We start from the raw sequence: 22877 nt of genomic DNA, 5'->3' as shown, positions 1-22877 counted from the left end.
GGAGCCTATGGGAAAGCTGTATGAAACACTAATATGTTCACTAACACTGAACACTGTATGTTCACTAAAAAGTTAGTTGAAATCACAATTTGTCATTGTCTCTACAAACATTTTTAGGTTTTATTTTCAGTTTTTTTATTTTTTAACAAAACTTTATTTTCAGGTGAAGTTTATTCCGTTTTAGTTCTCCTGACTAAAACACAAAATCACTTTTTAGAGTGTTTGGGCTTTAAATGATAAGGAAGTGTTGCTTCAGGTTACACGTTGGGAGCAGCCATACCTGCATAGTTGTAAAGTTGTGAGATGTTATGAGTGAACATAATGGCCAGCATGCTCATGGCAAGTCAATGTGAATTATAGGAGTTGGGGTGAGACCTAATAGTGGAATCAGATGGATTGTACATTACATTTTAGAAGTTCAGGCATTTCTTAGATCCACAGTGTCACGTGTACAGAGAACACGATGTCATAGAAAGCTAATATTACCACCCACCTTGTAGAGCATGTGCAGTGGGTGGTAATAATCGTGACCGGTGGTGTCTGGCTAGAATTGAGTACTAGTACACTAGGTCTTTTCATATGTGTAATATAGCACTGTTTTGAAGTATGTGATTCATTTAACTCAAAGTGAGACTGAGCCAGGCTAAAATACAGCCTCCACACAGTGGGGTTAATTAATTAAGTATTAACAGTGTTTAGCAGTGTTCAAATTAAAGGTTGTCTACAGTTCCAGTCAAAAGTTTGGACACACCTTTTCATTCACTGTTTTTATTTTATTTCCCCACATTGTAAATGAATACTGAATCATGTAGTAACTTAAACGTGTTAAACCAACCAAAATACTCTGTGAAGCATTGTGAAGGTGCTCTTATCTGGAGAGAAGTTAACTTGTGGTTTCTAATGAGCGTATCCTGTGCAACAGAGGAAACTCTTGCTCTTCCTTTCCTGGGGTGGTCCTGATGAGTGCCAGTTTCATCATCATAACGTTTATGATGGTCTTTGTGACTGCACCTGAGGATACTTTTTAAAGATTTCAAAAAATTTCAAAATTGACAGACTTCCTTTCTTAAAGTGATTTAAGTATTTTTTTCTTTACTTAGTTACGTAGTTCTTGCTTCTTATAATATGAATTAGAATATTACCAAATTAATGTTTTAATGCGTTCATTTTTAATGAATTGTTCTGTGTTTAATTAATCAAAATTAATGTGATAATTTATCCCATCTAAATGGTAGACTTGGCACAAGTTTAGTTTTACACCTTCTTACACCAAAAACACATTTTACGGAAAAGCAGCTCAGTCTCTGTCCCTGTGTGCGTGTGGAGGACGTAGGAGGTGATGAGTTTTGAAAACCTGAAGTCATTTTACGCACAGAATGAGTCACGACTGAACTGCGATGTTTCCCCAGCCTGCTTTTATTTTGCAAGCTGAATGCAACAGCTCACAGGTTCTGCATTTACTGTCACGCCATCAAACGTACTGCAGATGATTGTTGTTGTGGATGTTTGTTTGAAATGTAAAATCATCCCTCATGGTATTATTTTTATTAATATTATTATTATTGCAGATTATTGCACACATCCACATCACAGCCTCATCACAGGACCTGCATCCCATCACAGCTCACGCAGGGCGTCAGGTGCACGTGAACCAGAGTGACGGGGTTCATGTTCATTTTTAGTTAAACTAAGAAACACACGGCTGAAGATCTGTTAGATAGGTTTGTTTTTCTTTTCGCACAGGTAGAAACCACCAACACCACCAGCTCCAACCCCTGAGGAGAAGAAAAAAGAGAAAAAAGAAGTTCCTGTCTGGTCATGTGACTTCCTCTCACTCACAGTTCTCCACTCCAGCAGAGCAAAGAGAGAGAACAGTGTTTTTTTTCTCTCTTTCTTCTTCCTCTGTGAGAGCTTTTGTGAGTCGGTGTGGGCCACAGTGACGGTTCAAGTGGCAGGCGGCGTCGGTGTAGCTCGGCGAACTTTTTTTCGGTCCACGGCTTTAATATTACGAGTTACTCGAGTTAAAAAAAAAAGTCTTCAACGCCATCAATACCTCCACCACCTCCACCATGCTGCGGCGAAAACCCTCCAACGCCTCGGAGAAGGAGAAGGAGCCTGGGCAGAAGAAGAAGGTAAGAGTGTAGAATCTGTAGAGTGTAGAGTGGGTTGGTTTTTCAGTCTTTTTTGGTGTGTTTTATTTGAGTTAGCGAGTTTGAGATGGATGCACTGAAAAAGAGGTTGAGTTGAGGACAAAAGTAAGGTCAAGGTTATTTGACCTTAGCTCCAAGGACCTTCAGATGGCCTTCAGATGGTGATAAACCTCAAGAACTTTGATGAACTTTGAGGTTCTGCTCTAAATCATATGTCCTGATAAATGTACATAACATGAAACTACATGTACAGTAAATAAAAGCAAAATGCAATGATTGCAAAAGACCTAGACCCACATTTTATCATCAAGTGAGACATTTTCCCATTTTATCAAAAACATGAACTCATGTAAAATTGAGACAAGGGCAAAAACAGGTCAGAAAATAAAGTAGTACAAATAAAAAAACAGCTGCACCAGGAGCAATTCAGAACTTTATACCATGACTGGGTATAAAAAGAGCCTTTTTCAGAGGCAGAGTCTCTCAAAAGCGAAAAAAAAATTATATTACTAAATGACGAAGTGAGACATTTTACCATAAAAACATGATTTTTTGGCAAAAACAGCCCAGAAAAGTAAGTAGTACAAATATAAAAAAACAGCTGCAATAGGAGCAATTTGAACTTACTCACATAATTGGCTATGAAAAGAGCCTTTTTATAAGGGTAAGGTCTCTCAAAAACGAAAAATTCATACTACAAAATGACAAAGTGACATTTTCCCATTTTATCGAAAACATGATTTTTAGGCAAAAACAGGCCAGAAAAGTAAGTAGTACAAATATAATAAAAAAAAAACAGCTGCAATAGGACTCACATACCTGGCTGTGAAAAGATCCTTTTTATAAGGGTAAGATCAAAAACGAAAATTCATACTAATAAATAAAGGTTTTTATTTTTTTGCATAACATAAGTCAGCTAATTGGTAGAAATGGCACAATCGGGTTCAGAGTTCAGGTCAAGCCTTCTGCAATAAGATACAAAGACTCAAATGTGGGCAAAATGTCTGAATGTGTTCACCAATTTCTGAAAAACTGCATCTAAAAACCATGGAACAGTGAAACAATTGGTGAAAAAAATGTTTCAGCAGGACAATGCTAAACCACACACTGCATCTCCATCCATCACAACAGCATGGCTTCACAGAAGAAGGGTTCAGGTGCTGAAAACACTTTCCGGTGCAGGACTAGCTTTAAGAAGCTAGATTCCTCCACCAGATAGAAATGGGAAAAATATTTATCTCTAAAAACTCCAGCAACTTCTCTCCTCACATCTCTTCACTTTACAACCAGATGTTTACAGACTGTAGATAGAAGACTGTTAGTTAGAAGAATGGACTGGAAGCCAACTCAACCATGGCCCTGTTCTAAATGTGTGTTGTTGGAGTTGGAATTAGGGTTATAAAAAGGCAACCTCTCTAAAGATCCTCTGAAACTGTAAGAAGAAGAATTAAGAATCTAAAAACATTAAATTAAGACCTGATTTCTATTTCTAATGTCTGGGATCAGTCCAACGTCTTTAAATCAGTACAGGGACTCTTTTCTTTTCTCAGGTCGATATGATCGTCTCATTGTTCAGGTCGAGATGCATGGCTGCTCTTCGTTTCCTGTAGAGACACAGACCACAGTCACACACATCCTGAATTTATTCTTATCTCATCAGCGTCAGAGTCAGTCTCAGATGAGGCTCTTCAGCGGGCTCGAGTGTGACATTTACGTCTGCGCTTCGGGCCGCTGTGCTCCAGGGCTTTTAGTCTGCAGGGAATCATTTACACCACCTACGCTTCAAACACCACGAACCCGTTTTCCACCCCATTCTCATCTTTTGTTCATCAACCGCAGTTTCGGTATTTCTCCTCACGCGGCCTGGAGTAGCTAAAGTATAACAAAAGCATACCAACAGCGCTTTAAAAGAGTGTAAAAGCTTCAATATCAGCAGAAATGGCATAAAATGGTCTAAAAACTAAAAGAATAGAAGAGGTTCATCTTAGTTATGTCTAAACAGTTAAACAGTTACCATTACAGGCCTACTGCCCTCCTACTGAAATGAAGAGATGATGAGCAGTTGTGTCATCAGATACCAAGAGAATACCAAAAGTATACCAAGAGTATACCAATTCAATCAATTCAAGTATATTTATATAGCGCTTTTTACAACAAAGGTTGTTAAAACCAGCTTTACAGAGAAAAACAGGTCCACGCCTGTTATGAGCGAACACCACAGAGATGCCAGTAATTGTGGTGTCAAGGAAAAACTCCCTTGTACCAAGAGCATAACCAAATTATACCAAAATATACCAAGAAAATACAAAGAAAATACCAAGAGCATAGCAAAATTAAACCAAAAAATATACCAAGAAAATACCAAGAGTATACGACAATTAAATAAAAGTTTACCAAGAAAATACTAAAAGTATACCAAGAGCATACCAAAATGATACCAAAAATATACCAACAACATAGCAAGTACATACCAAAATGATACCAAAATAAACCAAGAAAATCCAAAAGTATACCAAGAAAATACCAAGAGCACACCAAATTTATACCAAAAGTCTACCAAGAGTATAATAAGAGTATACCAAGAATATGCCAAGAGTATACCAAAAAAACAAGAGTATACCAAAATTATACCAAATTTGCCAAGAAAATACCAAAGGTATACCAAGAGTATACCAAGAGTATACAAAATATACTAAGAGCATACCAAAATTATACCAAAAGTCTACGAAGAGTATAATGAGAGTATACCAAGAATATGCCAAGAGTATACCAAAAAAACAAGAGTACACCAAAATGATACCAAATTTGCCAAGAAAATACCAAAGGTATACCAAGAGTATACAAAATATACCAAGAGCATACCAAGATTATACCAAAAATATACCAAGAGCATACCAACAGCATACCAAAATGATACAAAAAATATACCAAGAGAATACCAAGATTATACCAAAAATATACCAAGAGTATACCAAAATGATACCAGAAATATACCATTAAAATACCAAAAGTCTACCAAAAGCATACTAAAATTATACCAAAAGTCTACCAAGAGTATACTAAGAGTATAACAAGAATATGCCAAGAGTATACCAAAAAAAACAAGAGCATACTAAAATTATACCAAATGTATTCCAAGAGTCCATGTTTGTGGACACTCCTTCTAATAAAGCTACATTTAGCTACTTTAACCTTTTTAGATGGACCAAGGTTTGCTATATTCTGTTATAAATGCTGAAACTACTGTATTCGTTGGTAACAGTTCAGCACATAGAGTATGTGGCATTCCACAGGAATTCCTCAGATATATCTTGGACAATATATTGTCCAAACAAAAACAATTATCATGTCAGGCCTACTGTCCTCCATCTGAGATGATGAGATAATGAGATGATGAGCAGTGGTTTCATCAGATATCTGCTGACATCAGTTAAGTTTTGAATAAGTTATTATTCACCAATTACTTTAACCAAAGTCAATTTAAAATAAAATATGGGTCAAAACTGTTTTAAAAATTATTAAGTAATGCCATTAACATGCACATTTTACATGAACTAAACCATACAATACAGTACAGTTAACTGTTAAGTGGTTAAAAATGCTTTACGCCAGAAAAGGAAAGTCGAACTGAGAGATAAATAAGCCTGTAACAGTCTACAGCAGATTACAGCAGATTCCCTTATCTGTGTGAAACCAGCTTATCACCATCCAGATACAGCCTGGACTACACACTTATCAGTGAACAAAGTGTGCTCTGCTCCATAAACTCTCTTTTTAGTCACAGTATATTACTGCAGCGCTGATATCTGCACTGATACTGTAGAGGAAACTCCAGCCTGTGTGTTTAATTATCTGTACAAACACATAAGAGCCTCAACCTGATTAGAACTGCTTAAATTAACCACCACAATATAACAGATGGAGGTTCAGAAAGGGGATTTGCTGTAGTTCTGGCTCAGCATTGTGGAGCTGATGTGAAAGCAGTTCTCGGTAATGTGTGGCTTCTTCTCGTAACTCCACCCATCAGTCAGCCGTGCCACTTTGTTCTCAGTACAGGAAGAGAGGGTGTCTCAGCGAACGTTTGCAGTTGCAGTTTTGCAGCTTTACGACAATTCCAACTAAACATTTACCCTTTGTTTTATTATTCTGTTAATAACAGTGTTATTAAGGCAGAAACTACTATGAATTACGTGGTAACAGCTCAGCATATCTTTGGCATCCCACAAGGGTCTATGTTAAGATCAATAAAACTGATGGCAATTGTAAAAGTATTGAAGTTTTAAGGGTGAAAACTTACAGTGTATGCATGTGTATAGATAAAGCTGCTGATTAAGGACATTAATCAGAATCTTATTTACTGATTTAATTCCCCCAAAAAAACAGCAATGCAGAGAGAATTCTCTATTCCTCAAGCTTGGTTTATTTGCTTTTTCTCTTCCGTTAACGTTTCAGTCACTCAACAAAACACAAAACACACATATTGAAACCAAAACTACCATTGAAAAACGACTTCTTCTCGTTCTTCTTGCACAATACCTTCTTTCTATCCATATCTACATCAATTGGTAAAAACAAGATTTTTATTCCATTTTCTCAAAAAGCCAGTTTACAATTTACCAACCCACTCATTAGATAGATTCCCCCTATCACTACTGATGCCCCAATACCAGGAGGGTAAATACTAGAACACGCCTCCTCCGACACATGTGAAGTCAGACTCCGCCTCTTATCCAACTGCTGCTGATGCAGAATTGCCGAGTAGCATCACAGAGCTAACGTTCGGAGAAAAGCACAGCGACTTGGCTCTAATACATCAGCTCACAGACGCAGCCTTGTGCTGATCCACATCACCCTAGGAGTGATGATGGGAAAGAGCGCCATCTACTGTACCCACCCAAAGAGAGAGCAAGGCCAATTGTGCTCTCTCAGGGCTACGGCAGCTGATGGCAAGCTGTATGACTGGGATTCGAACCAGCAATCTCCCGATCATAGTGGATTATTCTAGTTATTTAACAACATAAAAAATTGCAAAATATACACAAAAATATTTAACGAGTTTGTATCTAATGTAATATGGCTCTTACAGCAGAGTTTGAAAATAAAAATACATTACATTAAGACCTAAGAGTCTTGCCCAAGGATTCTTATTGGTGTATTGCAGTATAGTCACTTAGATTAGGAATTGAATCCCAGTCTCCCAGATGATAGGGTAGCTCACAAGCAGATAGTGGTGTTATCCACTACACCACACCAACCACATAGTCCATAATAGTCCATTATTGTGTATGGTATAATAGAAGAAGCCTATAAAAAACTGTAATCTGCCCTTTATGCATTTAGAATATATCATAATATAATAATGTACCAGTCAGAAGTTAGATTACAGTTTCATCTGTTCGCATGGATGATTCTAGCCAGAATCTGCCAGTCACGATCCTTACCACTCACTGCACTGTCTACTGTGGGTGGTAATTAATGCCTTATATGTTGTACTCCTGGTAACACTGTGAATAAAAGAATGTTAAATACCCAAACAACTTCGGAAATGGAAAGCTCACTCACAAGATAACACCTCACAACTTACACAGATGTGGGCATTCCCAAGCAATTTCCTGTTATCTTCATGATTACATACTTCATGATTATTTAACACACTGTTATTCCATGACTCATAGTGGCTGGTTTGGCGCAACACCACTGTGGGTAACACCACTACCTGCCAGTGAGCTACCCCACCATCATGTGTGAGACTGGGGTTCAACTCCCGTCTGGGTGACTGACCGTGCTGCGCTACACCAATAAGAGCCCTTGGGCAAGACTCCTAACACTATGGTGGATCACCTCTGTAAAAGGAATAACCTTGTAAGTCACTCTGGATAAGAGTATCAAATAAAATGTGTATGCGTGTGTGTGTGTGTGTGTGTGTGTGTGTGTGTGTGTGTGTGTGTGTGTGTGTGTGTGTGTGTGTGTGTGTGTGTTTTCACAGCTGACACTGCAGCGGTCCAGCAGCTTCAAAGACTTCATGAAGCCCAAGCCGACCTCACCCGTGGTTAACACTGAGTTTACACTGGAGGAAACTGTGAGTTCACTGTGCATGAACTAGTCTTTCTTGTCTTTCACTCATTTTTCTCAACAAAAAAAAAACATTATCAACTCATCACTGTGTTTATTAAAGAAAAAAACAACAGGCATTTCCATCAGTCAATTTTAATCAAAGTAGAGTTATTGTAGTTATAAATAAAGTGTACTTTGAAGTGTTTGAAACATTAAAAACTAATCTTAACTAAAACTGAATTATAAATGGTCACAGGCTGCTGCAGAAAGACAGAAACAGAAAGAGCAGATTGAGATTCAGCAGTGGCCTGTAAAACCACATTGACTCTATTTAAAATCTCAAGGCAGGATATCATCTCTGTATGAACTAGCCAAGCATAGAGCCTGAACTGAGCGCCGAATATCAGCACATCTAATACTACATTTCTTCCAAATTCCAAAAATATCGTCATTTAGAGCATTTATTTGCAGAAAACGAGAAATGTCTGAAATAACAATACGATGCAGAGCTTTCAGATCTCAAATAATAAAAAGAAAAGAAAAAAAAACAAGTTCATATTCATAAAGTTTAAGAGTTCGGGAATCAATATTTGGTGGAATAACCCTGTTTTTTAATCACAGTTTTTTTATGCACCTTGGCATCATGTTCTCCTCCACCAGTCTTACACACTGCTTTTGGATAACTTTCTGCTGCTTTACTCCTGGTGCAAAAATTCAAGCAGTTCAGTTTGGTTTGATGGCTTGTGATCATCCATCTTTGTCTTGATTATATTGCAGAGGTTTTCAATTTGGTAAAATCAAAGAAACTCATCATTTTTAAGTGGTCTCGTATTTATTTATTTATTTTTTTCAGAGCTGTAAATACAGTACTGGTGTTCTCAGTGAACTCAGTAACACCAGTTGAGTTGCAGTGGCTGGTCCTCTTCCGCAGAACTGGTGCAGCTGGCTGTAGGTTGCAGAAGCAGATAGTGTTAACTGCAGAGTTCAGAGCGGCTGATTGGTTGACTCACTGTGGTAATGACACAGTAACCGCACACGGCTGCAGAGGAAAAGGTCTAATCTTACCCTCAGCACTGCTCAACCCTCAGCACTGCTCAACAACCAGCGCCTGCAGAAAACCACCGTTAACTTTGGCATTTAGCTCATCACTCAGCATATCAGCTCATCTCACACAAGCTCACCATGTGAAAGGCAGAAAATGCCATTCATAAAGAAAATAAAAGTATTTATACAGGCTTAATTAGAGCTTAGAAACCAAGAGAAAACGGAAGTCAGTAGAGTTTTAGCTCAGAGATCTGGGTGGTTCTTCACTGAAGCTCTATGGCATCAAAATGAAAACAAAACAATAGAAGGGAGGAGATATAAATAGATGTAAAAGAGGTAATGAGGAGTGTGCATGGTTTAATACTGAGGAACAAAAAGAAGGAGGATCAGCAGAGCGGTCTTTTTTCCTTCTAACCTCAGATATTACATCACTTCTTTAGCAATACGGTGAGAAAATCTACACAAAACAGCCTGAGATCAGTACACTGGAAATACAATAGCAAAGTAAAGGAAGTGATGTCCGGTGAAATCATCTTGAGTGAGAACAGTGGTTTATAGAAAGGTGGGACTCAATTAACACATAGTTTTTGCTAAATAAAAAAGACTACAAGGTAAAGTTTGCCAAAATGAAGCAACATAACCGATAGATCACCCTGAATACAGGCTGATTAACTGGTTGTAACAGTTGTGCGACAGTAAAAAGATACTTCAAACTGCAAAATCAATCACTAGCTTAGTAGAAACAGGCATTTTGGACATTATTTTAAACAAATATATATTTACTGATCAGCCTAGAGTATGACTCATCATCGCATGCCACTGTGTGTTTTTCTGGCAGACCATGTGAGCTTGGCATCTGGCGTTTTAGATCCAATTGTAGAGCCCATGTTTAGAAAGCTAGGATTGTGTACTAAGTCATGGGTCTTGTAGCATGACAATGCCCTCAATCACAAACTACAGAAGAAGAGTGGTCCAAAATGCGTCAGAAATAGAGGTGTAATGGTATGTGTATTGTTTATGAACTGTCACGGTACGGGGGTCACGGTTCGGTTCGTGTAAAAGCACACAGAATACAGAACACAGGCAGTCTATAGGAGACTTGTGGAACCAATGAACGTAACCCAGAAAAGTGAAGCTGTAGCACTGTTGCTATTAGCAACTTGCTACTGACTTAGCCCATATATAGCCGGCACTGAGAAGTTTAGCTCTGATTGGAAGCTGGAGAAAACAAGCAGAGAGCACCCGCAGAAATGCAGAACATTCAAACTCTCCGTCCACACACCGCTGCTGTGCTGCCATAGGAAACTAATCTGGAAAAGCCTGTCGCTTTCCATTGTGAACACAGGGTTAGGCGCTCATACTGTCTCTCGCTCTCTCTCTCTCTCTCTCTCTCTCTCTCTCTCTCTCTCTCGCTAACGCCGTGTCTCTCTCTTGCTTGCTCGCCATCTCTCTCTCACTCTCTGAGATATTATATTAAAAGAGCTTGAGCCCTGTTACAACACTCCATCCCAAAAAACAAAACATGATTATAATGAAGATTCATTGTAAACATAACATAATAAAGTTAATAAAGGTGCTGCTAAACAGGATACCCAGCTTCTTAATTTTTCTCACCAACCGTACCGAAAACATACGGAACCGTGGGGTTCGTACCGAGGTGCGACTCGAAAAATGTGAATTTTCTGTAACGTTACACCCCTATTCAGAAGCCATATCAAGAACATTTTCAAGGACTTCAGAAGTGTCAGTGATAAGTCTGAACTAATACAGATTTATTTTTTAAAGATGAACAATTTACGGCTCTGCAAAAAATTAAGAGACAACTTCAAAAATGATTCGTTTCTCTGATTTTACTATTTATAGATAAAGGATTGTTCCAAATAACAATACTGTCATTTACAGCATTTATTTGCACAAAATGAGAAATAGTCAAAATAACGAACTGATTCGTCACTATAAGACCTGCAAATAATGCAAATAAAACAAGTTTATATTCATTTAGAAACAACAATACTAATGATTTAACTCAGGAATAGTTCAGAAATCAATATTAGGTGGAATAACCCTGGTTTTTAATCACAGTTTTTATGCATCTTGGCATCATGTTCTCCTCCACCAGTCTTACACACTGCTTTTGGATGACCTTATGCCACTCCTAAAGCAAAACGTCAGCAGTTTAAGCACTTGATCATACTAACTGAACGCTGTTGTATTCCCTTCAGGTGCCGGAGGGAGCCGTCCAGGAGGACAGTGGGAAGAACAGCGGGAAGCTGGGGAAGAAATGGCGGAGCGTCATCTCTCGCACCATGACCCGCAAAACCTCCAAGATGGTTCAGAAAGCTCTCACAGAGGAGGGGGTGAGTTCACCGAACCACCAGCACACTGCAGGCAAATACCTGAATATATAACTGGGATTTTGTTTTTGGTCAAAAAGGGGAAAGACACAGTAGTAACCACCATGATCACATGCTGCTGGAGTGTGGAGGAGTGTGTAGGGAGGCAGCAGGGAATGGAAAAAAGATAAAGATCAGTCGTAGTAAAAAGAAAAAACACACACAAAACACACCTACACCTTTACCTACACCTTCTGTACACACAGGTTTCTTAAGGAGCTCAGGAGTAGGACAGAAGACCGCAGGAGAACCGCACGGCTGACGCTTCTTAGAATTAGTCCTAGATAAAATTCTAAACTTTGTATAGATCAGGATTTCAGGCTTAATCACTGTTTGGGAATTTCCCTCTTAGTGTTCAGTCTAAAATTTTAAAAGGGCAAGTTATTTATACTGAATACTGATGTTTGTGACGTTGATAGCACAGTCAAATAGCAGTGAAAATATGAACTGTTAAAAATGTTCAGTGTTTAATAAATATATGTAAGGGAGTTTTTCCTTGCCACTTTTGTCACCACAATTACTGGCATCTCTGTGGTGCTGCTCATAAGAGGCGTGGACCTGTTTTCTCTGTAAAGCTGCTTTGTGACTTTTGTTACAAATTTTGTTGTAAAAAGCGCTGTATAAATATAATTATATAAATCAAATTGAATTAAATATTATTAAATTGTAGTTTTGCACAACATAATTTAGCTATAAATATATTTAGCTGCAAATGTTAAATAATAAATTAAAATAGCAGTTGTCTTATGATTTTAGTTTTGACCAAACAAAATCCAAAAATTAAATTTATATTGATCCATTCATCAGGAAATTTTCACACAATTAAAAAAAAAAAGCTACCACATTAAAAACACCTCTTTCTAAACATAAAGAATTACGCATATTGTCACAGTCTAATGAAAAACAAATATCTCCATTTCTGTACATTTTTAGCTACTACATATTTTGAACACACAAACTGTTCCTTATTCTGTGTCTAAATGTCTTGATTAATGGACCAATAGAAATTCTCATAAATTACCAAAACTATATAATCCTTATATATTGACTTCCATTGAAGCTAAGAAGGTTTTATCTCTCTCCTGTAAAGTTGCCATTTTGGATACACGTTTTTCATTGGACAGCGACAATATTAATTTTATTGTAGTTACATTTTTAATGTTATATATTACAGCTTTCCAAATCACACCTACTTATTCACTTTAAATAGTGTACCGGTGTCTCTTTTTTCACAGTGTGTGCTTGGTTTTATACACCTGAGGCCATGGAAGTGACTGGGTGAAAGAATATTTTTGGTAATATAGTTGATTTTGTGTGTAATATAGATAATATAGATAAAGTGTCCGTAAAGTTGAGTTTATTCAAATATTCACAAAACATGGTCAGAACCAGACAGTTTGGTGAAATATGTGAAATATCACAAAATTCAATTTATATTGATCCATTCGTCATAACATTGTCACACAACAGCTTGCTAATTCTGAGGAATTCTGCATAGTCGTACAGTGCCCCTAAGGTGACATCATGTAAAAAAAAAAAAAATAAAATAATAATAATGTGTGGCCACGACTTATTATGGCATGGGGACGAGATCCTAATGTGTGGAAACGAGATAATTAAGGCGGGGAAGTAAGTTAATAATGCGTGGGAACTAGGGGTGGGCGATATGGCCCTAAAATAATATCACGATATTTCATGGTATTTTTGCGATAACGGTACTCTTGGCGATATTAATTAATGATTTTTTTTTTCAAGAATACACTACTGCAACAAAATGAAAATTTTATTTAATTATTGCATAAGATTTATGTCACACCCCTACCTGAGACATTAAAAAGTACAAGAATTTAATCAGATTTGTAATAGAGGTCAATAATCCAGAATGTCATGATACTAATAATAATGCACTCCAAATATCTCCATATATCCAGAATTAAAGTAAAATAAATGATAGTGGGCAGATATAATCTGTCTCTAGTAGATATATAATGGGAAATGAGAACAGTGTGAATTTTTCTTTTGCTAAAAACTGTAAAAAAGTAGAACCCTGATGTGAAAATAAGGGGTGGGTCATATGGCACCATATTTTTAGGGTATAATATCGTTGACGATATTTAAAAATGTTGGCGATATTATCACGTACGATACAATATGGCACACCCCTAGTGGGAACTGAATAATTAAGGCGAGATACTATTGCATGGGAATTAGATAATTAAGGCATGACCACAACTTATTAAGGTTTGAAAACGAGATCCTAACACGTGGGAAGGAGATCCTAATGCATGGGAACTAGAGTTTTATTGTAATTGCATTCTTGATTTTTTATACATCACAGCTTTCCAAATCACACCTACTCATACATTTTAAATCATGTAACAGCAGTGTGTGTATTGTAATTAATTATAAAATTGGAGTCACATTTTCTTAAGGTGTAGTTGTACCTATAGGTGTAGTGTAGGTGTGGTATCTTCATTCCTATATTCCAATGCTCTCTTTTAGCACATTAAACTACAGACTGTTCCACTCTGAAACTCTGCAGTAAAAATATCCTAAAACTCATAAACTGACTCATTTTACATAAACACTCAGTCAGGACCCAGTTCTGCTGCTATTAGAGAGGTTATGTCTCCCCCTGCTGCACGGGAGTGAAACATCTCAGCCTGTTAGAATTAAATGTAGTTCAGGAAGATCTGGAGGAAATGATGATCACGTTCACATGTACAGTACCGGTCAAAAGTTTGGATACACTTTTTTTTCTCCCTACATTATAAATGAATAGTGAAGTGATCTATCAGACTATAAAGGAACACAAAGGGAATCATGTAGTAACTTAAAAGTGTTAAACAAACCAAAATACTCTGTAAAGCATTTCTGAGGCTGGTAAATCTGATTAAATTATTCTGTGCAACAGAGAAAACTATCGCTCTTCCTTGCCCCTTCCTGGGGTGGTCCTGATGAGAGCCAGTTTCATCATCATAACGTTTCTGATGGTTGTTACGACTGCACTTGAGGATACATTTAAAGTCATTTTTTCTTAGTTATGTAGTTCTTGCTTCTCTCTTCACTACTTTACAACTGATGCTCTCAAACACATTAAGAGACAAGAAATTCAATTAATTAACTCTTGATGAGTTCAGCACAGCTGTTAACTGAAAACCTGAATTGCAGGTGATTCTACCTCATAAAGCTGACTTATCCAGCCAAGATGCCAAGAATGTAAAATATAGAACACTTTTTTTATTTGCTAAATAATTCCATAAACTTTCGATGTCTTTAGTAATAATCTACAATGCTGAATCTTTTTTTAAATAATGAATAATAATAATAATAATAATAATAATAATAATTTATAATTGTATTTTTCTGAACTTCACTGCAGATTGAGAGTGGTGAAGATGGCTCCATGTCCCCCATGTCTCCGTATGATGGATGGACTCCAGACCTGATAGCTGGGAACAGGACGTCTGTTTGCTCCAACAGCTCAGAGGACACCATGCACTCGCCGCTGTCCCGCCAGCTCTCAGGATGTAAGCTTACGTTCAGCTTCTTTTACACAATAATTTTGACTATAAATAGGCTATTAATGAATGTCAGCTTGCGGAGATGTTTATTATTGCACTGATGATTTTCTGTATCATCTGTTTCACTCTGTAATAAATACTGCTTGTATGTGACTGAACACAGGCGGGGACAGGCAGAGTCTGGACAGTGGTTTCAGTCAGAGGGACAGTATGGAGAGTCCTTACACCGGACCGTTCTGCGGCCGAGCCGAGGTCCACACCGACTTCACCCCCAGCCCTTACGACATCGACTCTCTCAAACTGCAGGTCAGAGTCTCTCTGTCATACTGAATAAATTTATGATTAGTCTAGTCTAGCACCCTGACCAATAGCAGCAGCAGGGCTAGCCTCTCTCACTCCAGTTTAAAGAGAACACAGTGGCTGCAGTCTGCTATATTAGCTTACTACATAAAAAAATGCGTCAGACAGTAACAGTGTAAAGAATTTGGAAATAAATAATTCAATAAATATCAATAACCTTCCTATTATCTTTGGGGTCAATTTGACCCCATTCTGTGTTTAAAGTCTCTGAAAAAATGGTTGACATTAGTTTTGTGATTTATATTCATTGCCTTTTCTTAGTTTAATAAAGACAATTAATGAAAAACAAAATGTTTTTAATGTCTCCACTATAATGTCTGTTTTATTAAGGCTGTTTTATTGACACAAAACATAATATCAATATTTGATACATATTTGCGTGGTAATAATGTTATGACATTTAGTTTTATAATATTTCTCTAAATGCCCCTTTACTTTAGGACCTGATTTAACAAAACATTACTTATAATACTTATATAATACTAATAAAACACTTATAATAATGACAGAACAGCTGATATTTTTTTTAAATAAACATAAAGTAACTGGTGAGTAAACTTTGCTAACGTGTTTAATGATCTGTAATTATAATAATTTTCTGAAGGTTTAAATTCTTGGGATCATATTGACCCAGAGAATAAAGGGTGTTCATAAATTTGAGGATAGCAGTAGGGTTAAATTGTAGATTTGCAAGACAATAATATATATTTAGCCTGTTAAATTTATGCATTGGTGAAAAAAACAGTAGCAGCTTCTATTTTTTCAGTTTTAGTTTTGGCCAAATATATATATATATATATTATTTATATTGATCCATTCATCATGACATTACTATTTGCATGGTAAAAGGGAGACGGCTGTATTTTCATTCCTAAATTCTGTATAATGATACACTTTCTAAAATGTAAAAAAGTTTTAGCCTATCAGAGACAAACTTTTGATTAAAAAACAACAAAAACTGGGATTTATTACTTATATTACACTGCTGTTAATGGTCTCCTATAGATTATTTACAGCTACATCTGTTGCAGTTTAGCAGGGTTAGGTTTGGGATTAGGTATAAAATATTATATTATTCTATTAAATTATTAACAGTTATTATTAAATTATTAAATTATGACAGTAAATTGGTCATTAGGTGCTCCTTCATGCCACAGCTTGGTATCACCTGTATAATTTTTTGGGTGGTATCTTGTAAGTAATGTAAATTATCCAAGTTCAAGTGAGGCCTGACAGTGGGTTTTTGAACAGACCAAACTGAACTGCTTGAATTTTTGCACCAGGAGTAAAGCAGCATAAAGTTATCCAAAAGCAGTGTGTAAGACTGGTGGAGGAGAACATGATGCCAAGATGTTCTAGATGGACGGCATATTCTTTAGCTGCTATTAGATATGGCAAAAGTCATGGGATATGATACCTAGACCCTGTTCCATGATTAATTGAATTGAACAGATATTGAGTTTTGTATAAATAAGCTGATTTGATCTCTCTGCTACACAGAAAGGAGATATCATCCAGATCATTGAGAAATCACAAGTTGGCAACTGGACAGGTAAACTCAATAACAAGGTGGGCTCCTTCAAGTTCATCTACGTCACCATCCTGCCCGAGGAGGAAACGGCGCCTAAGAGGAAGAGGTGCCAAAGCCAGGGTCACCGAAACAAACCCAAACCCACCAGCCTGGAGGAGGTTCTGGAGAGAACTGGCCTCATTGTAAGCTTTCACACTATCACACACAGCCCCCACATATCTGAACCCACACTTTCACATGATTATGATGATAATAATAATATACATTTAAATTAACTGGCACCTAATAAGAAGAACAACAGCTGCAAACATAAATATAATTGCCAAACTAATGAGTTATTTATTTTATTTATTTTTTCCTTTGTATCCAGGACCTTGGTGATCTTCTCTCCATGCACGGATTCCAAACACTGGAGGACTTTTGCTCACTGAAGGAATCCCACCTGAATGAGCTCAACATCACCGACTCTGACCAGCGCACCAGGATACTGACAGAAGTCGAACTGCTTAATGACTGTACGTCCTTCTCTGATTCTATTTATATTACATTATATATATCTTTAACAGAAAAATAAAGAAAAAGCCCCTACTCCAAAACGTGCACCTTAAAGCCTTGAAACCCTATAACACTGTTTCAACTGTTAAGCATGGTGGTGGTAGCTGAGGACGTCTATCTAGGTTGTATTCAGTCAGTGGTGCACCTATGTTTTCTGTTGCCAAGATAGCAATATACCAGAAACCTACCGGAACATTCCTAATTTCCAGACCATCACGCCCATCGGTTTAGATATACAGCTGTGGAAAAAAATAAGAGACCACTAAAAATGATGAGTTTCTTTGATTTTACCAAATTGAAAACCTCTGGAATATAATCAAGAGGAAGATGGATGATCACAAACCATCAAACCAAACTGAACTGCTTGATTTTTTGCACCAGGAGTAAATTCATAAAGTTATCCAAAAGCAGTGTGTAAGACTGGTGGAGGAGAACATGATGCCAAGATGCATGAAGACTGTGATTAAAAAGCAGGGTTATTCCACCAAATATTGATTTCTGAACTCTTAAAACTTTATGAATATGAACTTGTTTTCTTTGCATTATTTGAGGTCTGAAAGCTCTGCATCTTTTTTGTTATTTCAGCCATTTCTCATTTTCTGCTAATAAATGCTTTAAATGCCTTTTTTTATTTGGAATTAGAGAGAAATGTTGTCTGTAGTTTATAGAATAAATCAACAATGTACATTTTATTCAAACATAAACCTATAAATAGCAAAAGTCAGAGAAAGTGATTCAGAAACTGAACTCACAAGCAATTTAAGGCGTGAAAATAGACTTTTGGCGAGGTGTAAGATAGCAATGAGCATCACGACACGCCCCGCTCTGGGTTTAAGATGGGGCACTTCATGTTTAATTTACATACTGCCGCCCATGACTTTTGGCATGTTTGTGTACTCACATCCCACATTGTGTAAAGCCAGCTTGCAGTAAATCTGCTTTAGTTCATTCACACATATTTCAGCCTTTTTTCCAGCAGATCATTGAGCCTTAATTTGAATATTCCCACTTTGCGCTCTCTCGCCTTGTTAGGCGAAATGCTGCGTGGCTGGATTGAAGCCCAGCGGTCATGTACACCAACATGTTTCACACTGCTAATTGGACAGCACACACTGCCTGTTAAACACGTCCCACTTATTATTAGAAGTTCAGCATTCTGTAAGCGTTTTTGTGTCGAGTCCCTGCGGGGCTGTTTCAGCAAAACATTACAGGAAGGGGAGAAACCAGTGGGCAACAGTTTGGCTATTTACAGTATTTAGTGCTGCATAGTGTATCGACGGTTCAGCACTTTCAAATGGTTTGTTATATCAAGAGCTTACCATAACACAAAAAATCTAATTTTCTATTTTATGGCCTGGTGAAGAAAATGGGTTTGTATTTAGGCTTCTTTGTATTTAGGGAAAATTATGCTCTAACAGCTCTTAATCTTAATTAATTAATTCTTAAGCTTAATCTTACTATGATATAATATTAATAAGGTAGCATAGGGGAACCACTACACACTGACGGTGAGTGTCAGGAACTGGTGGAAATACAGAGTAAATTCAAATAGATTGTGCCAAAAGCCTAAAAAATAAAAAATAAGAATCAATGTCAATGGCAACAGACTTATTTAACAAACTCAATTATTATAAGTCCTGAAAATTTATTTGGTCTAGGATTAAGCTTCATTTTGGTCCAGAAAATAATTTGTTTTAATTATTTTTTGTCATGTGTCAGTATCAATTTTGTAATTTAACACAATTCACCACATTTTATTGGTTTTAAATTCATGTCAAATTCTGAATTTCATATAACTAAAAGCAGGCCAGGAATAGTGCACAACATACACTGACATACCAAAAGTCCTGCGACAGGAAATGGTATGTCACATGAAAGCTAAATGTGATGGACTGCAGAGGGGCTGGTAGACATAGGGAAAAAATGGTAGAGTTGGATCACAAAACTCTAACTCCCAGAATCCCTGGCGGTGATCGGCTCCAACCAGCTGCACCTTTGCAGAACCTTAGTCAAACCCACACCTCTCTGTCACACCTTTGTAGAGAGGAGACCGTTAACAGAGAGTACAGGCAAGACAAGACAGGATAGAAATTTACCTAAAAACATCTCATTTTAGAACACCACGCCCATCAGTTTAGATGTAGTCACAAACACTGTTACTAAGGCAGGCGCAAAGTGTGAAAACAGACTGTTGGTGGGGTGCATAATAAGATATAAGAAATGGCCCTATAGTTTTGTTTACTTGATTAACATGTCTTGTCCTGTATACAGGCTACAGGTGTAGGTGATACAAAACCATTTTTTTCTGCAGTAAAATAAGTTATTTACATTCTGAAAATTTGAGAATTTTAAATCTCCTACAGGACACTTGGAGAAGCTGCCAGTTTTCTCTCTACTTCACTTAATAATTGCAGATCAGTAACAGTAATCAACCCAAATTCTGCAGGTTTGAAAATATACGTAAAAACAAGACAAACATAACAAAACTAAAGGTTTGGAGGACATGATGTGTTTGATTTGTATTCAGGATTTGTATTGATTTTATAAATGAAGTTCAGGAAAGAGCAAATTTTATGATTTTATTATCAGATTTACTTAACTTTTTTTTTATTTTCTATTACGATTACAATTATGTTTTTCAGTAATGTTCCTTATCAGACATGAACGTTTTTATGTGTACCGGTAATACCAGGCAGACAATTGCCAAAAATCCTGTCCTGTTAAGGGTTTTTTAATGCATCCTCCAACATGAAGCTAGTGGACTATAATAAAATGCATCAAATTTATTCCTGTTACAAAAACATTTGTTTTGTTCTCTTTCCACAGCTGAGGGAGAGTCTGATGAAGAACAGGAGAAGCTTGAGGAGAAGGCGGAGATGCCGCGGGACTCGGGATGCTACGAGAGCACAGAAAACCTGACCAACGGCCGCGAGGAGGCGGATACTGAGCCGCGGGGTGAGAGTGATGTGGATACGGGCAAAAGGCTGGAGGAGGTTCAGGAAAAGCTGCAGGAACTGACCGTGGAGGACGCGTCCTGAGGACCGGAGCGGGAGGAGTAGTGGATAACTTCACCCACTGAAGGGTTTAGAACACTCGTCCTGAGCTTGTAGCAACTTTACGCCCATGTCGACGACTGAACTGCAGTTAATCGACTTTGGCCAGTCTGATTTATGCTCGACTGGAACTCTCTTCTGCAGTAACTGATATAAGAGGGTGTATAAATATTGGTTTGTTCTAAAAAGAAACTGAAAACATGGTTATTGATCATACAGACTTGTTGGCATAACATTTAATAACGTTATAAGTTGTATTTTATGTATTTTTTGCGTGTGCTTCATTAAATATTTAAATTGTTTGTTGTATTGTTTAAAGTGTTTGCAAGACTGTTTTTTTTTTTTTGTGGAGGGCCTTTATTACTGTATTAGTACTATAATTTGTGAATTAATAATGTCCTCTAATCCTGATAGAGGGAGAAATATCTTAGTTCTTAACAAGAAACAACAACAAGAAAAAAATGTCAATTTGCCATTTTGACATTTAACACTGTTAATTTGCTGTTTAGTTATTTGACAAAATCTGGCACATTTACATTTACAAAAAAAGATATTAATTAATGTGTAATGTCAAAGTGAAAGTCAATGCTTGTGATTTGCGTTTAAAGCTGTGTAAAAACTTTTATACTGTACAAACTGAAAGCACAGCGTCCTTTTCCTGCAACAGACACATTTTCATTATTGTATTTTTGTAATTTTTACTTTTTTCTTAAGAACTATTACATGAATTAGTCAAAAATATGAACAGAACTGTACAGTGATGGGTCAGTACTTCAGGATGGGACATACTGATGTTTAAAAACATTTATTATGAGACAAATCTTTCTACTACAAAATGTTATGATAAACCTATGATAACCTTCTATTTTTAAATATGTTTTCTTTACCACGAATGTACATTGATTGACGTATATTATAGGACGTATTCATATGTTTTATGTATTTAGAAGACAACGTGTCGCTCACTGAGAGTAGTGTTGATTGTAGTTCTCTACTTTCTTCTGTGGACGTCTTTTCTTTCTTTGTCTTATAAATGTTTATCCACCAACATGCATTGCTGTATATATATATATGGATACACAGTACAAATATGTTATTCATGAAGATGCATGATTTTTATTCTCTATTCTGTTCTACTGTATTTTCTGTCCTCTCCTGTCTGTCATATTAAATTTATAAACTGGATTTTAATAAATCATGCCAAAAAAAAGAGTAAATTGTAAATGCAAATGTATCTACAAACCAGTGTTGAGAAAGTTTTTCCATTATGTACTGAACCTTTATATCGCCAATATTGTTTATTTCACTCCATTAGCTTTGCTATACAGTGGATTATTAATATTACGGAGTGTTGCATCATTTACTTCTACTGAAATCTAGTGAAAATTTGCCACAATGTAATTTTTTTGCCAATAAAGAGCAGTCCAACAGCAGTGTTACTGTATCTACACGCTGTTTCTGCTATAGTATAGAGGGAACAAACCCTTTATAGACTTTATATATTTTTACACTTCTGCTTTCATTAATGCAGAAGTGTAAATAGTAGCATTACGCAGCTTTCAGTTGTGCTATAAACATAAATCAATAATTACAAATTATTACTATGGCTAATTCCATACTAATAATTAATGCAAACTTATGTAGTATGTAGTGTGTAGTATACATAACATTGTGAAAGTTGAGTATAATCTAATATTCACAGTATTTTGGGGATTTTTAGTTTTTGTAGTATGATCGTATCATCCCAAAATGCAATACGAAACAGAAAGGGTGGAGCTATTCATATCTGCATGACAGCTACAGAACTTGCAATGAGTTATAAAAGTTATGAAAAGTATAAAAGCATGAAATAGTAGTACATTAATACACTGCCTGGCCAAATAAATTTCTCCATCCAAATTTAAAGCCCCACTAGGTAGGATTTCCTTGATTTTTTATCTTTTTAAAGAAGTGAAATTACAGCTTGAAACTCACTGCAGCACTGCATTGAGGTGTAATAGGAGGAATAGCAGTGCTCTCGTGTCTGTGCCGGAGCTCCTCTGAGCTCAAACCAGACTCTGTAAGTTTTCCGAAACGGCCGCAACCAACGCTCGCGAGAACTGCGACCTGCTTTCCGACCTTTAGTTCTAACAGTTCTACAAGAACTACTGGTTCATTCTTTACTAACTAACATACAGACACTCTGGCAGAAGCTGGAAAGAGACTGAATGTGT

General features: G+C 36.8%; 1 protein-coding gene across 1 annotated transcript; it reads left to right on the top strand.

The window, feature by feature from the left end:
- Nucleotides 1-1849: 1849 nt before the first annotated feature.
- Nucleotides 1850-21822, top strand: sash3 (SAM and SH3 domain containing 3). The gene is made up of 8 exons (XM_022684303.2): nt 1850-2132; nt 8137-8229; nt 11471-11605; nt 15024-15171; nt 15329-15471; nt 17026-17238; nt 17427-17571; nt 20438-21822. Exons 1-8 carry the CDS (start codon nt 2070-2072, stop codon nt 20647-20649), a joined length of 1152 nt encoding a protein of 383 aa, XP_022540024.2. The 5' UTR covers nt 1850-2069; the 3' UTR covers nt 20650-21822.
- Nucleotides 21823-22877: the final 1055 nt, after the last annotated feature.

This window comes from Astyanax mexicanus, chromosome 10, assembly GCF_023375975.1.
Source record: "Astyanax mexicanus isolate ESR-SI-001 chromosome 10, AstMex3_surface, whole genome shotgun sequence".
Lineage (NCBI taxonomy): Eukaryota > Metazoa > Chordata > Actinopteri > Characiformes > Acestrorhamphidae > Astyanax > Astyanax mexicanus.
Note: the sequence above shows the minus strand (reverse complement) of the source record. Positions and strands in the feature narration are given on the sequence as shown.

What these genes read in the sequence shown, in the direction of transcription:
- sash3 (XM_022684303.2), top strand. Translation starts at nt 2,070, where the DNA reads ATGCTGCGGCGAAAACCCTCCAACGCCTCGGAGAAGGAGAAGGAGCCT. An exon ending in AGCCTGGGCAGAAGAAGAAG is followed by an intron (nt 2,133 to 8,136) that starts GTAAGAGTGTAG and finishes GTGTTTTCACAG; the next exon opens with CTGACACTGCAGCGGTCCAG. An exon ending in TCGACTCTCTCAAACTGCAG is followed by an intron (nt 15,472 to 17,025) that starts GTCAGAGTCTCT and finishes TCTGCTACACAG; the next exon opens with AAAGGAGATATCATCCAGAT.